General features: G+C 41.5%; 1 protein-coding gene across 1 annotated transcript in view; it reads right to left on the reverse strand.

Moving 5' to 3' along the window:
* plcb3 (phospholipase C, beta 3 (phosphatidylinositol-specific)) overlaps nt 1-17,285 on the reverse strand; it is a 55,555-nt gene extending 38,270 nt beyond the window's left edge. Inside the window, exons 1-2 of the mRNA XM_044183344.1 lie at nt 16,547-17,285; nt 1,831-1,917 (exon numbers count right to left, since the gene is read on the reverse strand). Coding sequence (XP_044039279.1) covers nt 1,831-1,917; nt 16,547-16,645 — 186 coding nt within the window. The 5' untranslated portion in view covers nt 16,646-17,285. The remainder of the gene's footprint in view (nt 1-1,830; nt 1,918-16,546) is intronic.

Genomic DNA, 17,285 nt, shown 5'->3' on the forward strand with positions numbered 1-17,285 from the left:
TAGTGATACTGCCGATATGAAAATGGCCAACGCTACAAGTAGGCAATCTTTAAAACAAGAGTGAGTCTGATTAACCTACAACAGAGCCAGGCAGGATTTGAATATCACCCTGAAGTACGCGTGATGACTGAAGTGATATTTAATACATGACTATGTTCTCTTTTTCTTTCCTTACCTGACAACTTACAGCTTCTCTACAAGTGATGTGACATCGAAACAATCTCCTGTTTCAAGTTGCGTGTGTCTTTATAAAACTGTTTGCAGTCATTATAAAGGGCGGCTTTATTGCCGCGATGGCAAGATTTAATGACTTACAATCTGAATCTTTGCTAAACAGTGTCACAGTTGCACCTCAGGCAACAAATGACCTATTATCTCTATACCGCGTACACACGCACATGTGCAGGCACATGCACAAGCAAGACATCAGGATCAAAATTTAAAGCATCTGTCTGTTATGCGAGTGCTTGAACACGTGCTGACACACGTGCATACTGACAGGATGACGTTTGTTCTGGCCCAGATATGTACGCACACGCACACACACACACACACACACACACACACACACACACCAAAACATGCAGACACAACGCAGTGATAATATTGGCTATCAACAGGTCATTCCATACATGCCTTTTGGATAAATAGACAAGCCAGAAATTAAAAAAAGTCAGTGTGTGTGAGAGAGAGGGAAGGAGAAAAACACAGAGAGAGAGAGAGAGAGAGAGAGAGAGAGAGAGAGAGAGAGAGAGAGAGAGAGAGAGAGAGAGATTGGGATGGGGGCGATGGGGGAGGTGGGGTGAGTTAATTAAGCTGCTCTGAAATGTCATTTGATCCACGAGGCCTCACAAAATGTTCTGACCAGGCCAACATGACACAGATGTATATACATATAGTAGATGGACAGATGAATGGAAGAATAACCGAAAGAGAAGAACAATAGATAAAAAAGGTAGAGGTAGAGAGCAGACAGAGGAAGAAAAAAGGAGTAGAGATGGAAGCCAAAAATACAGAGAGGTCACTGTGTATATGGGATTTGTTTATGAGAAATGTTTTACAAGTTTCTCAGCATTATTATTATAATTTGATATTAAAATGAATATTAAAATAAAACATCGTTAACACATCCGCACTACACAACCACAATCAAAATCTCTAAACCCTACATCCTGCTGACTCACTGCCTATTGCTTCTGTCTAATTATGTCAGCTAAATGCCTAAAATCCAATATTGCTAAACTAATGGCTTAAGCGCAGCCACCAAAGATATGGAGGGGAGGGTGGTTGTTGGGAAGTACAGATGGATGGAGTGAAAGAGATGGAGGACTTAAAGGATGAAGACCACAAAGACATCAGGGAACAGGGTAAAGAGGAGGCAGACAAAGACCGGGACAAATTGATGAAACCCATTTTGGCTGAACTAATGGACTGAAAAAAACCACAATAAGGGACAAAGAGACACAAAGAGAGAGGAGGGAGAAACAGTCATTTAGAAAGACAGCGAAAAAGCTGGAAGAAGGAGAGTAGCTATGAAGTAGAGTTAAGGTAAAGAAATAACAAGTGCCATATTCATATTGGCTGGTGCATTAAAAATCCATTGTGGTCTGCTTTAGAGTGGCCCATTTGTATTTGATCATGTCTGTTTTTGTGAGATGGACAGTCCCTTTGGCCTACTTTGAGACCAACCGGTGTGAGTGAGTGAGTGAGTGAGTGAGTTTGTGTGTGTGTGTGTGTGTGTGTGTGTGTGTGTGTGTGTGTGTGTGTGTGTGTGTGTGTGTGTGTGTGTGTGTGTGTGTGTGTGTGTGTGTGTGTGTGTGTGTGTCTCACCAGGTTGGACCCTCCAGTCCAGAAGAGGTAGAATCCATCTGGGTCAACTTTCAGGGTTACCAGGGTGGGGGGCCCGCTGTTGGGCTCCTAGACAATAACAGAAATAGAGACATTAGAGGGGCGAACACGCAACAATAATATCCACCTTTCCCTCAAACACACGACACAAACGGCTGGAAGTAGAGAGAAAGTGAGCTCCAATTTTATAACCAGTAGCCGGTATACTTAAAGCTCATCAAGGATAATTGCAGTTTATTAGAACTTGGGCCTTATTTTCATAGTTTGACTGTCGGTTCTATTGGCTATGATAACATTGTCCTATCCAAAGTACTTGCTGATGTCTGAGAACACGACAACATTGTTACAATGACATCTGACTGCGCAAAAAACACGAGTGTTCAGATGATCAGACAGATTTTATACAAGCAGTTTATCCATATCATCTAAACCACTTTAATTAGATGTATAACTGAAAGTGAGCACACCTGAAATGTCACTATAATCCCTCATTGCACGGAAAAACTAACTGCAAAGTACGGTAGGTAGGTCAAAATCGAACCAGGAAGTCGGTCTGTAAATTGTGAGAGATGTTTGCAAGAGAGTTCGGGTAAAAATGTTAACGTTCGCCTTCATTTTCTCTTTCAAATAAGTTTGGCTAAAACATGTCTGATCATCTGACTGCTCAAGTTTCTCGACCAGTCTGACTACTTTTTAGCAGTGTTGCTGCGTTCCTACATTTGAGGATTTAACTCTGCGAGTGCAATTTAGGGTTGTCACATTTCATTCAAAATTAGAATTCAATTCGTAGTGATCTGTTGGAATTAAAAATTCATTTGTTCCTAAAAAGCACTGTCCATCGGACCCCCTGCATGCCCTGCTGTCCTCCCAGTGAACCAGGCTATTGTCTCTTCACTAACGCTAAATGGTAGAAAACTAGCAAGCCATGCTGCTGAATGGATAAGCAAGACACCAAACCATATGAGAAGTAATCGAAGGAAGTATTTTGGATTCAACACCATAGGTAGAGAAATCGTGGATAAAGTAAGGCTGTTTGGCTGACTTTGAAAAATGCAGCTGCTTTACAGTTTCGTGAGCTTGTCACTCAGTGAAGCAGCGGAGGGGCTGCACATGACCAGAAGAACGTTAATTTTACAGTATAGTTTAGGATAATGCTGCGTGGGTTGTGTGTGAACTGGATCAAAAGAATTACGTGTTAGTTTGAATTCATTTGACCACCTGGGTCCTATCGGTAGTATGAAACCAATCATTTCGTTTAAGCTCTAAATCCCTCAGCCAGTGTTTCTGAAAACTACAGATTGGACTCCCAAATGAGTCAGGGGCTCGTTTCTGCTTGGTCACCTTGTATAACATTACATTTAAAATTAAATGTAGACTTCTGGTTATGTGCAGCAGGTTCGTTGAGGGGCCCTAAAAAGGCACAGGTCCTTTGATCCATTTTGTTCCCAAGCTGCATTTAAGGAAACAACTTAAACTGAAGGAGAGTATTGCAGAAGCTACTCTCTTTACTTTTCTTTACAGACGTCTCACAGCAATAAGAACAGTGTGATATGAAATAAGCTGTTTATGGCAGTATTGGCTGTCCCTACTGTTTTATGGTGCCTTGCCATTATGAGATTGTACAAAGACAGACAGACAGACAGACAGACAGACAGGGATATTGTGTGCATGTGTCGTGCAACAGCTGTTTTGATGCTGGAAACCACACATTTGGCCAGCATGAAGATCTCATTCATGTGCAGCATAATGATGGCACAGGAGCCTGCATCAACATATCATTAGCATCATCATTATGGGGTCATACGCACAATACAATGACCGCACACGTACGCATTCACACACAGCTACTGGCTCTGTAATTACAGTGGTGAGCGGTCATACTCCGCTCCAACAGACACACATACCGGCCAGCCATCCTGGGAAACAACGATGATGATCCAGATTGTTTGTTATTACAGTGACAGATGACTCATGTACACATGTCATCATGAGCATCAGTATCAGCATCATCATCTACATCAGATGGGAAAAGAGAAAGATCTGCCTGGCAACCCACAGAAAACTTTCCCACCGACATACTATCAGAGGAAATACGGTAAGTTTTCAAAAGGCAACATGCAAACAACTAACCACTGACCACAAACAAACGGTATTTTTTTTAATGTGGGGTAGAACTAATAAAATGACTACCATATGATTGTAACAAAGCTGACAAATGGTCATAGTTTCATGTTTAACACATACTGTAAATGTCTAAACACGGACTGAGCAGCTGAATGCTTGAATAATCATTCAAGACTGAATGAATTCAAATTCTGTATAACAAACAGGACCCAGCATAAAATAATTGATGCAAATCAATTTCTAAATGACCTCAATCAAGTGGGATACTGAAGCAAAGACAAGCAAATTACACAATGTTACATTATTATTTTATAGGACTACATAAAGGACTATTTTACTCATGTATACTCACAATAATCATGCTTGCCTTAAGGTACAGAAAAGGTACAAAAAAGCAATTAATAACGGCATCCTTCACTTAATAAATACAATTTGGAGAGACAATACAAATCATTTTTATTTAGTTTTATAAGCTAATGATTCAAACTTAAAGTGATGTGTAAGTAAGACATGTTGTATACCATATTCAAAAATCTCAAGTGAAAAAGTAATCTTGTTGAAAATGATTGTCAAACTACAAAACTGAAACTATATATGATGTTCAATACATGTCATTGGAAATATTTATATTGTTCTTTACTTAAATGAGATGAAAATATCAATACCGCTCTCATATCTGTACACTAAATATGAAGCTAGAGCCAGGTGCCGGTTAGCTTAGCTTAGCATGGAGGGGGAAATGGATATATCTAGTTTGTTTAATCCTTACAAAAAACAACGCATAAAAAACAACAATTGTTTTGCACTTACCTGTTTTCAATCTTTATGCACACATTAAGCTAAACATGCTTCTCATCTACTGTATCTCTACACAAGAAAGCGAATTAGTGCATTTCCCTAAACGTTGAACTATTCCTTGAATGAAGTCTCCTTAGTTTCAACTTTTGTACCGCTACCAGGATATGTACATTTTGAGTACATTTTAAGCTGAACATACCTTGAGTTTAGGCTCCAAGGCCGGCTAACGGAGAAGGAGTTAGCAGGGGAGGGAGATGTTTGGATTGGGATGAGGACAGAAGAAACAGAGAGAGGAAAAAGAGAGAGGGGTTGAGAAAGAGAATGATTGGGAAGGAGATGGATAGGAGTGGGATTAGAAGAAAGGGTGCCGGTTGAAAAAGAAAAAAGAAACAAAAAAAAGGTCAGGAGTAGGAGAAGAGAGCATGAAGTCCAACCACATCATGAGGCCTTAATAAGCAACAGTAAATGCAGTCTTTTTAAAGTGGGCATCCCTAACTTAGAGTTAGGTGATTATGAGACTACTTTGAAACAAGACTCTTCACTCTGTGGCACCAACCAGCTGTGAAGTTACCGGGATTTGGTGCTATGCTTTCATATAAATCCCAGTAAAAGAATGACAGCTGAACTTTGAGTTTAACATCAAATGTGAAGCCGACTCTGCGCTATAAATCACTGAACTTGTGACCTGTGTTTACTCACTATAACCAGTGGAAAACTGTAGCTCCAATTTCACGCTGTGATTACCATCTTAAGGCTGTGACCTTCTGTCAGATGCTCTTTTCAGCTGGTGTCAACGCTGAACCGTTCTTTAACTTGCAGTGAAGCCTGAGCTCACATATGTGCGGCCATAATGGCTTATGTTTGTTAATCTTTTGTCCACTAGGTTTGATTTTCTGGAGACGAGCGCGAGTACAATACAAACTGCAAACAGTCAATTGAGAAGGTCCAGATGTGCCCACAGCCAAAGTGCTGAAAAGAAAACATAACCACCTTCCATCCTTGTTAGCAGAGACAACTTTCTAGCAAATGCATATACAGCAAATCATTTGCAAATCAAAATGCTTGGCCTTGAGCAATGGAGGCAAATGAGACTATTGTTAAAAACTCCAGGTACTCTTTGCTGCAGCTGGTTTAAAGTCAGACAGATTTAAGGTTTTTCCAAACTAGCCAGTTTCCATTCAACTTCACTGACTTAAATTTAAAAACGAGTGATGACAGCTTGTAAGTGGAACAGTGTGAGCATCCTCACATTATATTTTTACATGAACAAGGATGAATACATTATGAAAGGCATTGCTATTTTGCAGCAAACAATACCTTATTTGTTAATTAAGCAGAATTGAGTATGTGGTGCCCATACACACACCCTCATACAATGTAAACACGCTATATTTATTTTATTTATATTTAGGACTCACTCCAACAATCATGTTCTAGTGCATTTGTGATTGGTAAGAGACAAATGAGATTAGAGAGTTTAGAGGGATAGAAGTCATCACATCATATCTTGTTGTGTTAGTGTGATACTATTACTGTAACCGTTCAATAGCTGTAGCAATGCTGAAACCTCTCTTCACTCTTTAGTATCAACAGAGCAGTGTACATTCCTCGAAAATTCATCTCTGTCGTCTCTACCTTACACCTTATTTCTACAGCAGTTTTCATTTTACATAAGGTTATATTCCATATTAACTTTGCCACTGTGGTCAGATATATTTGCATGTTATGCCTGTTGAGTTTTGCATACCTGGCAGTTGCTTTCTAGTGCCGCCTTTCGCCATGACACACGCGCCTTTGTTACACTCCTCTCTGTCTGTCTCTCTCGTTTCTTTCACAATTCATCTGCTCTTTCAATCTCTCTACGTGTATTCACAAATGTACTCACAGCAAAAATGTCAAACGTTCTCTGCTTCCAGCTTCAAAAATGTGAGGATTTGCTGACAAAACACGACATTTGAACACATCACCAAAGTTTTAATGGGTGGTTTTTCACTATTTTCTAACACTTTATAGACCAAATGATTAATCCAAATAATACGAAGGTTAATGATAATGAAAATAGTCATTCATTTATGGTCTTTATCCAGTTTTTCGTCATTGTAAGCTCTGTAAAAGCATGTTTCATAACACAAAAAGGTCACTTCAGTTTCCAGCTGAAATTAAGGGTACATGCTAGAAACCTAACCAGGAAATCATTAGTGCAGGCCCTCCACACACACACACACACACACACACACACACACACACACACACAGCACCTTGCTTACTATAAACATGCACCCTATGGTGTGTTTTCTGCATGAGAGTGGGTGGTAGGTCTATAATAGGACCTCACCCCACTCCCTAATTAACTGCCAAATGTAGAAACCTTCTAAAGTCTCGCCCTTCCTTCCTCTTTTCATTCTTTCATGTCTATCTTTCTCTCCATGTCAGTCTTCCCTTCAATTCACTCTCTCTCCAACACTTTGATTCATTTTTTCCTCCTTAATTGATTGAAGCCCACATCTCTTTCTCCAGACCCCCTCCAGATGCCCTGACCCTCTGACAAACACCTTCATTACCTGACTGTAATGTCACACACACACACACACACGGGTTAGTGTGCATTCAGGTTAAAGTCCCCACCGGGATATAAGAACATAAAACGCACACACACACACACACACACACACACAGAGTGCAGGGACCACCCTCTGAGGCTGAGGCCTTAAATGGACAGAGACCAGCTAATGAGTCCCTCTTGACAAATCACAATCTATAAGGGCATACACATGTAGCAAGACAAACATACAGCTATTCTGCCTCTCTTCCTACATACTGTCCTCACCACAAAATGTGTGTGTGTGTGTGTGTGTGTGTGTGTGTGTGTGTGCGTTATACAATGCGAGTCAGTTGAAAGCCATTAGTGAGAAACGAAAGATAAAAGTGGCTGCTCCGAGTGCACCTTTGGTCTGTCATACTGTGTGTGTGTTCAGCGACAGCTTACGGGAGTGGTGTGAGAAAGAGGGTCAGTGTGCACTTAGTGTGAGTGTGTTTGAGTTGCTGCTTTGGCAATATGTTAAAAGTTGATGACAGTAGGTAACCTTTGGACTCAAGAGAGAGGAGAGGACAGGGAGAGGAGTGGGGCCGGAGAGGGAAAATTAGCTATAGAATATAGTACAGAAAGAAAGAAACTAGCAGGTCAGTAGAGTTGATATTTAGTATAGTGGGTAGATGGCATGTGGTAGATGTATCAACACAGCATTACATACTGTCGGTGTAAACATATTCAGTATTTGAGGGCACTCTGGGTCAGTGTTTCTTGTATTACTCTCAGTACTCTCTTTGTGCCCTAAACTTATCCTGTTCTCCACAGGGGTCATTTAACCTTCATCTGATCCAACATCTACTCAGGAAATGACCCGCTAACCCCACCAGAGGTAGTGCCTGGAGTGAAGATACATGGGCCCAATCCCAGTCTCCACTCTCACTGACTTTGAGGCGCATTCCCGGTAAATCCGCGAGGGCTCTCTCGCAGACCTTTTGAGCCCTTTATGCACACTTTCCTTAAGTCCTTTCCTTACCTCTGCAGACTTCGCCTGAAGGAATAACCCACAGCGCGTTGTGACGTTAAACACGGGGTTACCAGGGGGAAGCCCGGAGACGTTTAAAAAAAAAAAAAAAAAAGAAGGTAAACAAACATGGAAGGAGCAACTACAAGAAAGAAGATGTTTACATGTATGCATATGATGCTGTTTTGATAAAAACAAGTGTAAACTGATTATTTGAAAATGACCCCTCGTCCACTCTGTAAGGCAAGAGACTGGAATACGTTCAAATCAGGCAGTCGGCCTCTTAAGTGCCTTGGCCGTGAAGAAAGTAAAAAACGGAAAATAAAAAGTCCCAAACCCACTTGTACGTAACGTGTTCTGGTGTCATCAGGGTATGTGATATGTCACAAAGTGCTGTCCCATTATACCATTTCGGGCCCTTGCAGCCTCTCGCACTCAAGCACTTACCAGGTGACGTCATCTAAGTCCGTGAGGGTTCAGGATTTAGGCTTCAGGGTGGAGAGTGGGATTGGGCCATGGTTTTCACAGGACAGCGACGAAAAGCAGGTCAGCGCGTAGCAACAAACATGACAGACCTCTACCAACTCTACTGTGACACTGCAGTGTTGTTAAAGCCTTCAAATAGGGATTATTTATAACCAAATATTTTAAGGGGCTTTTTGGATACCTTGTGTAGGACTGGAAGACCCCTAACCCTACTGGTGTGAATACTACAAGACCAGGCAGAGATCTAAACTGAAGACGGGACAGAAAGAAAGAGGGCAGAGAGGAAATAAAAACAAAAAAAGACAGGAAGTAGACAGAGTAACAGAAGGAGGGGGAGAGACTGATATAAAGACGACATAAGAATGAAGTAAAATTATGAACGGAGTGAAAGAGGAGTAGAAGAGATGGAGCAGTCCAGATGTTTGTCCCACACTTCACATGTGGCTGTGGTTGACCTTCCACCTCTCTCTCTCTCTCTCTCTCTCTCTCTCTCTCTCTCTCTCTCTCTCTCTCTCCCCCCCATCCATCCCTTGTTTCTCACCACTCTGTCAGGATGTCAGCAGTGTTTCTCGGCACGGCGTCAGACCTTCACACAAGCCTGTGTTTCCTCCTCCTCTTACTCCTGCTCTCATCGCCCAAACATTTCCCCCTACACTGTCTGATAATGACAATTTGTGGCTTGTTGCTTCACCATGTCTATCTAACGCTAAACCAAGACATCCGCATTCTGAAAATACGGGCACACAGGAACAATTTGGCGTGAAAGTGGAGCCCATTGTGTTTTCCCATAAAGTCGCGATGACACAACACCTCTGCTTACAAAAAGAGATCTGTTTCTAAAGGATAGAAACGTTTTCATTTTGAAATATTGGCTGTCACATCTCTGGTATAAAATGCTTTCTCGCGGTTATGAAACCATCTTGCCTTGTGTTAGAACTTTTCAACACCTCATATATCCAATGTAGTGCGTGCTGACACATGAACAACACAGAGTCAGTTAGGATGTTCTGTAAACAGCTTTCTTATTTATCTTATTTAAGGAGAGCAAGGATCACTCAAGGCTGCAACTGTGGACATTTTTTATCAATGCTGTAGCATCATAAAAACATTCCATGGCATGATATAAAGTGTTCACTAAAGAACCGGCTTAAGCCAAGCAGGAACAAAAAGGATAAAAAGGAGCTGCTCGATGAGTCCCAACATGCAGAGGGGAAAAAAAGCACATCAGTAGAAAACTTGTAAGAGGGTTCAAATGATATGTTTTACTCTGAAAAGATGTTTTGAATCTATTTCTTAACAATTGTTCAAGGAAAACGCAGTTCTATAACAGTAATGCAGGTGGTAGAGATGGGGAGAAATTTTGAAACAATACCTGTATGAATAGAGATATCAAATACTTGTGGAAAACTTGTGTCTGAACTTCAGCCATTCTATCACAGCACCACCTGCCTGTAGTCCAAGTCTTAAAACAAAAAAAAAAAAAAAAAAAGCTAAAACTTTTTATCTGCTTTAGAATAAAACATAGGTCAGTGTGGAATGGATTTCCAGGAAGAATTAAACTGGTACTGAGGTTAACAATGGCACAATTAAACAAACAGTTTGACATTTTGTGAAATACTTTCATTCGCTTTCTTGCTTAGTTAGATGAGAAGATTGTTATCGCATTGTTAGCTTAATAGCATGAAGACTAGAAACACAATAGGGAAACAGCTAGCCATTTGTAATTTAGTAGTTGTAATTTTAACACTTTTTGAACTGAACAAACAAGATCCAACGAAATAATTAGTGAGCTTTTGTCTTCAAAATATCCATACATACTCAAGAAATCTGGGTCATTTTGCTTTAAAATTTGCTGTTTCACCTTTTTCAATTCTTGATGCTAAGCTAACTAGCTCCTGGCTGTTGTTTCACATTTACTGTACAGACATGAGAGTGGTATCAATCTTCTCATCTAACTCTGATCAAGAAAGCGAATAAGCAAATTTCCCAAAATGTCGAGCTGTATAGACTCAGATGCATTGGAAATCATCCAAGTCACATTCTGGAGTAGGTGAGAACTAGGTCTTTGGCTGTTTTCAACTAACTATATGAATCATAAACTTTCATGCACAGATCACTCATAGTATCTTTAAACTAGATGGGTTTGGTTTGACAGTTTGCCAGTTTGGTTTGACAACACACCAGTGATAAACACTGAGGACAACAGCAGCATTAAAATGTCTTTAGTGTTGACAAGATCACAGCTCCGAGCTCCTCTAAGTGAACTGCGGTGCAGTCTGTAGGGTCTGACTAAATAATCCCAACCAAATTGCAGGAAACGACCTCGAAATGCAACGTTTTATGGTCCATCATGTTTCGCTCAAGTTACAGAGATCTGAACTGGAGCCAAAACCTCTAATCTCAAAAAGGATGTCACGTTCCGAAAACTGTCCAATTAATGAGCAACTAGTGATTCCATGTGATTTTGTTTATAAGCCCTGGTTTGCTTGTAATTGTGCAATGTGAACATAAACAAATCAAATCCAAAAAATTGCATTTTTTTCCCATATGATTCTGAGCAAAGAAAACATGAGTGTTTGTACACTGAGATCAAGTCTGCATATTGCCTGTTTTGGTTGGGGCTATATTTGTGTTGAGGGCCTGTTCATGGGTTTTAAATACATTGGACCAAAAGTCAGTCAGCCCCTGGCATGCCGAGAACATATGAAAATGGCTGGCTGGAGATTGCTTACTCTATTACAGGCATCGCTTCTATCTGGGAATATTTTTGCCAATTTAGCGTTGGTATAGTGGGCTCTGTGGAGCACCATGCACTGCAGTAGGCCATGTCTGGCATATAAAGATGATGAGTGCACCAGACCGAGAATGTCGCTCCTCTGGCTGTCGGAGAGGTCAGCCCCCATGTGAGACTTGGGAGACTTTGAGAGGAGCAGAGGGGGCCCGATTCACTGAGTCAATTTTGCCATAGATAATGGATATCAGGCCTTATTTGAAGAAAAAAAACAGAAGAGGTGGCTAATGCATGGAACACTTAATGACCTATCTGAGGATGAGAAGACCACATCCTCATATAGGTCATTAAGTGGTTTAAGACCTTTGTTTGACCAACTACAGAAGGCGGGGTCAGAGCAAAACGGGGAGAATAGGGAATTATTTAAAATCAGAGCAAGAGTCAAAGCTCAGTGTAGACCATGTTGTTTCCTGATTTGGAGCCAGATCTTAATAGTGCTAGTGACAACTGGGCTGTTCAAAATTTTGTGGGCCACTATGGGAAGCTGAGAGCAAAGAGAGTGTAAAGAAAAAAAGTTAGATGATATCTCGGTATGAACCCAGGGTGAGCAGGGGCCAGAAAGTTTGCAGCTGCTATGCTTTTGCTACTATGATTTCAGGAGTGCATTCAGTGCCTGTTTTGAAAGAATATACTGTACACACAAAGGCACATAATGTACAGGGAAGTCAAGTGTATTTGAATACCAGGTGCAAATATAACCCATCTGAATGAAAGCTGGAAACACTCTGCGAAGGAGCCAAATGTTAATGTTAGGCGTAAAGATGACTATTTATTTGACTTTTGCGTTCTTTTAAGATTCATATCAAGGCACTCCACGGCACAGTGACAGAGAGCCAAGCTGCTCTGTAGACAAGCTGTCTGTCTCTGTTTGTTCCTAATTGGTTGTTTGGGAGGAATTTTAACTGAATTCCAGTTGGAATTCAGTTAAATTGAATTGTGGCCGGGCTGCAGAGGGCGGAGCAGCAGCAGACGGAGGGAGGGAGAATGAAGGAAAATGGTTTGGCTCTGGAGCCTTACAACAAGCTCGAACAGGAAGTCATTCGAAGTGAAACACACATCCAGAACAAAACAACCACACACACACACACAAGCACACGTGTGTACACAAGCCAAAACACAGAAGAAAGACATTCAATTTGGAGTGCATTCCTCCTCCTCCCCCCCCCGCATGAGTCAGTGTGTGTGTGTGTGTGTGTGTGTGTGTCTCTCATTTGACGGACCTACAGTAGACGACAGCAGCAGCTCAGTGACTGATGAGTGTAGGATTGAAAAGTAAAGAAGAAAGGAGAGGCTACAGGATGAAGGGATGTGAGGAAAAGAGAACAGAGAACAGAAGATGAAGAAATAAGCCATGTGGAGGGAGGACATAGTGATGGCGGGGGGTGAGAGAGAGATGGGGTCAAAAGTGGGGTTTCCATATAAACAAAGTGCACTGCCCTCAGGCACTTTCTGTGTGTGTGTGTGTGTGTGTGTGTGTGTGTGTGTGTGTGTGTGTGTGTCCTAATTCTTTTCACACTCTGCTAAGTCCTTAAAGGAATACACCAAGTTTCTGGGACAGTAGCCCACTGGTCAACTTCCCTGTTAGAACACAGACAGACGCTAAAATAAACCATGTGTCCCCAGTAGACCATTATTTCTGAGCTCCATGTGAAAACCTTGGAAACACTGCTTTGAGACGAGCACATCATATTTATCATATGTCCAGGTAATCAATACATCTTAAATATTAATCTTAATAAATTCTAAGCTGCTTACTGCGGGAACAAAAAATTGCTACTGGTAGTTCATTTATTTCTGTAGCACAATTTGGGTAAATTTCCCCTGTTTTCTGCAGAGCCAGATTGAGTCATGCTTAATTTGAAATGCATGACCTTCAGTGTCCCCAGAGTCTGCTCTGAACTTGTAAAAACTGCTTTTTCGCACTGTACTATGTACCCTGGCTTTGGAGTTATTTGAAGATAATATTTGGAAACACTGCCTTCATACCAGGCATTCAAATGCCATATTTAAAAAAAGGTTTCAAGAAGAATTTCACTGTGTTAAATAGTCAAGCTCTCACCTTTACAACTCTCATGTCTTATGCTATTATGCTATATGCTATTGCTATGTGAGAAAGTTGGGGGAAAAATATTTTATGTGAATCTGTGTCAACTACTCTACACTGACATTTCGGCCAGGTTTCCCTCGTAAAAGAGATAATGAATCTCAAGAAACTTTCTGGTAAAATAAAGAATAAAATTAACGTGTAGCTGCAACAAGTTCTTATTTTCCCATTTTTGAGATATTGGTATGTTTAAGTATCCAGGAGTGTCAAGGAGCAAACGATCAACTTTTAACTGTGTTAATATAAATTTGGCAAGAAATTTGCTGGATTACCTTATGGGAACAAACAGGAAAACATGCTGTTTCCTCAATGAGTTTCTGACAAGTTGGGGACAAGTAGAGGCATCTAGAAACAGGATTATTAGAGGATGTGAAGCCTGTCTCACTAAACAGGATTACTACTGTCTGTTGTCTGGATAACTGCACCGTGGGGCTGTGACTTACGATTATTTTTTACTGATTTATTTTAGTCCATAAAACTGTAGAAAATAGTGAAAAAAAACAACGCAAAAACGTTCCCAGAGCTCAAGGCGTCATCTTTAAGGCTCGTTTTTTCTGACTCCAACACTCAAAGATTGCAATTCAGTTTGCAATGACACGATGATGATCCTCCCATTTGTAAAGCTGGAACCAGAGAACGTTTGGCATTTTACCTTGATAAATAACTTAAATGATTAATGAATTATTCTGTGGATCAACAGTCAAATAACTGATTAATTGTTTCAGCGCTACCTCGATGTGCAGAGAAGCTGCCGGAGTTCATATGACACCATATTACCAACTTACTTACTAACTTAAAATAAATGACAAAGCACTACTTCTCTCAATAGACGAATTAGACGACTGATTGCTTTTACTTGCCTTAACACAGCATTTACATTACGGATTTGGCAGGAAATCTGTCCTTATGGGACAAAACAGAAGGATTATACAGTTTCCTCAGTGCGCTGCTTGTAAATTCAGGCCAAGCAGATGTTTTTGCAACACATACAATCAGAATTTATGGAAGATGTGGAGCCCATCTCGTGAAGCAGGATTACAAAATCAGCTGAATAAGTGCACTGAGTTGACCCTGGAACATCTCTTTTTACATGAGTTCAGTATTTCTCTTCCAGATTTAAAGGGGTTCTGGATTTTGCTCAACTTCACAATCTTTATAATGCTGAATAGTGAGACAGCCCCTAGACTTAATTTGAGGAACATAAGCGCTAAACAGGTTGTTGATCGAACCTGTACCATCTCAATCATGGTCTCATTTTATGATACTGTGGTTTAACAATGGAGCATCTTTGACATCTAGTCCCCAAACACTGCCATTTTTATTCTCTCTCTCTCTCTCTCTCCTCCCCCACATCCCTAGTGTTTCTCTCTCTCCATTTATTCTACATAATTCATTTGTTGATTTTAGTGGGAAATAGCAAATAAAAAGGGAAAGAGGGGGATGAAAGATAGACGAGGACAAAGCATGCACATGCTTTTGTGTGTTCACACACTTAATCACCAGCATAACCATTTCCTGGGAATTCCCTTTGAGAGAGAGAGAGTTAGTGTGTGCGAGAGAGGGAGGGACAGAAAGGAAATCAAAAGGACATGGTATCCACTGTTTGCGTGACAAGACCCCTCTTCGGAGGCCAGACACACACGCATCACATCATCATTTCATTACAATGCGTGTGAGGCTCTGTTGCTAATAAGTTGTTTTACTTTCAAACACTCATGTTATCCATTTTCTTTGCATGAATGTACAAGTGTCAACACCACACCTGACCTCATATCTGCAAAGTACACTTGTGATAACCGCCTTGCTGGAACTATGGACCTTTTCCTTGCAAGATTCCAGTGACAGACACACACACACACACACACACACACACACACACACACACACACTTGCATGCAATTCTATTGTAAATGCAAGACAGAGGTATCCAAATGGAAGACACAAGCCTACAGTTAGAGCCAGATCAGTCAGCAACTCAGTTAATCATTGATGGCCGCTCAGACACATGACCCCTACTTTCTCTATGGAGAAGATTCCAGAAAGCCACACAAAACACACACACACACACACAATTAGTATGGTCAGTGACAAGGGCAGGCACATGTCAGGGTTGCCAGACAAGCTACTACAGAAATAAGAGGAGGGAAAAATGAGCAGGAATTCAAACCTTTGTGTTGATATGATTGAAAGAGTCATAGAAACAAAAAACACAATTAAGTTGTAAGAAAATCCTAAACATGACATTTCAGAGTGTGGAAGCTCAAGATGCACTCAGAGCTCCCAAATCCCTCAAATACAGGCACTTCTACGGATTTCCACTCAGACAGGTAGGTTACTTTCTCCTCCAATCCGCTGAGGGGGGAGAATGGGAAAAGTAGAGAATGCGAAAGAAATAGGAGGTGAAAAGGAGGGTGGAAAAGTAGTCTGAACTGAACCGGAGCCCGAGGAAAACCGGCTTGACAAGAATTCAACACAACAAAGCACACGCATTAAAGCTCTGCTGCCTGCTGGGGAATTCTCTGCTAAAGTAACCTATCTGATGAACACACGCTCGCAGATATAGTGGGCTTCTGTGTTCACTGTAGAGGACTGAGAGACACACACCTGCACCCTCTATCCGTGTCTGTATCTTTCTAACACACATGTCAGTCTCTTGTGTCACTTCACAACAGTGGGCCTACTGTCAAAAGCGGGCTGTCATGTCTCGTGTTGTCTGTCTCTTGTCTTCAAGTCAAAGTCGATCACATCAGGAGCACTTCTTGATCAAGAAACAACAGTTTCAACTTTAAGGCTTTAACAGCGGCGAATGTATTAGTCAACACACTTCAAACATGTCATTCTCACCTCGTCCCATTTGATGAATTTGCCCCCCTTCTTCAGCGCTTCGTGGACGGACACGGGTTTGAGCTGCAGCGCGTGGACTCCCGGCTTGGCCCCGGCCATGGCGAGGGGCTCCCTGCCCGGGTGCCAACGCCTAAACCCCGGTTACGGTGAGCTGGACTCCTCGGAAGGAACAAACTATCTTCCTTCCTCCACTTTTTCTTTTCCGGGGAGAAAGTTAGGCTAATTGAACGGACGAGGGGAGGGAACGTTTTTCAGACTCTGACTCTTAAAAGTTAATGAACCTCAGTAGTTTGAAGAACATGAGGAGTAAAATCCAGAGAGAGAAAGACAGAACTTGTCTGTTTCAGCCCGCACCGCCGCTGTCTTGTCCGCGTCCACGCAACGCGGTGGCGCGCCTATAAGTCCTCTTGCTTTATTACAGGCTTTGATTCATATATGTGTTTATTTATGCCGTATCCTTTAATCGCGCACTTGAGCCCACAGAGAGATCCTTTCCTTCCTTCCTCCCATCTGATCGACCCCTCTCCTCTCGCCCTCTTACTCCTCTACCAACTTTCTCTTCTTCCTCTCTCTCTTGTCGCCTCCGACGCGTTTCTTCTTTTCTCCTCCTCCTCTCCTCCCTGCATGTTTTCTGTTGGGGGGAAAAAAAGAGACGATTCCGAGAGGAGAGAGTGAGACACAAGGACAGCGTCAGATAGCGCTGAGTGAATGAGAAATGACAGAGGAGGGGAGAAGTCAG

The sequence above is a fragment of the Siniperca chuatsi genome, linkage group LG22 (genome assembly GCF_020085105.1).
Source record: "Siniperca chuatsi isolate FFG_IHB_CAS linkage group LG22, ASM2008510v1, whole genome shotgun sequence".
NCBI classification, from domain to species: Eukaryota; Metazoa; Chordata; class Actinopteri; order Centrarchiformes; family Sinipercidae; genus Siniperca; species Siniperca chuatsi.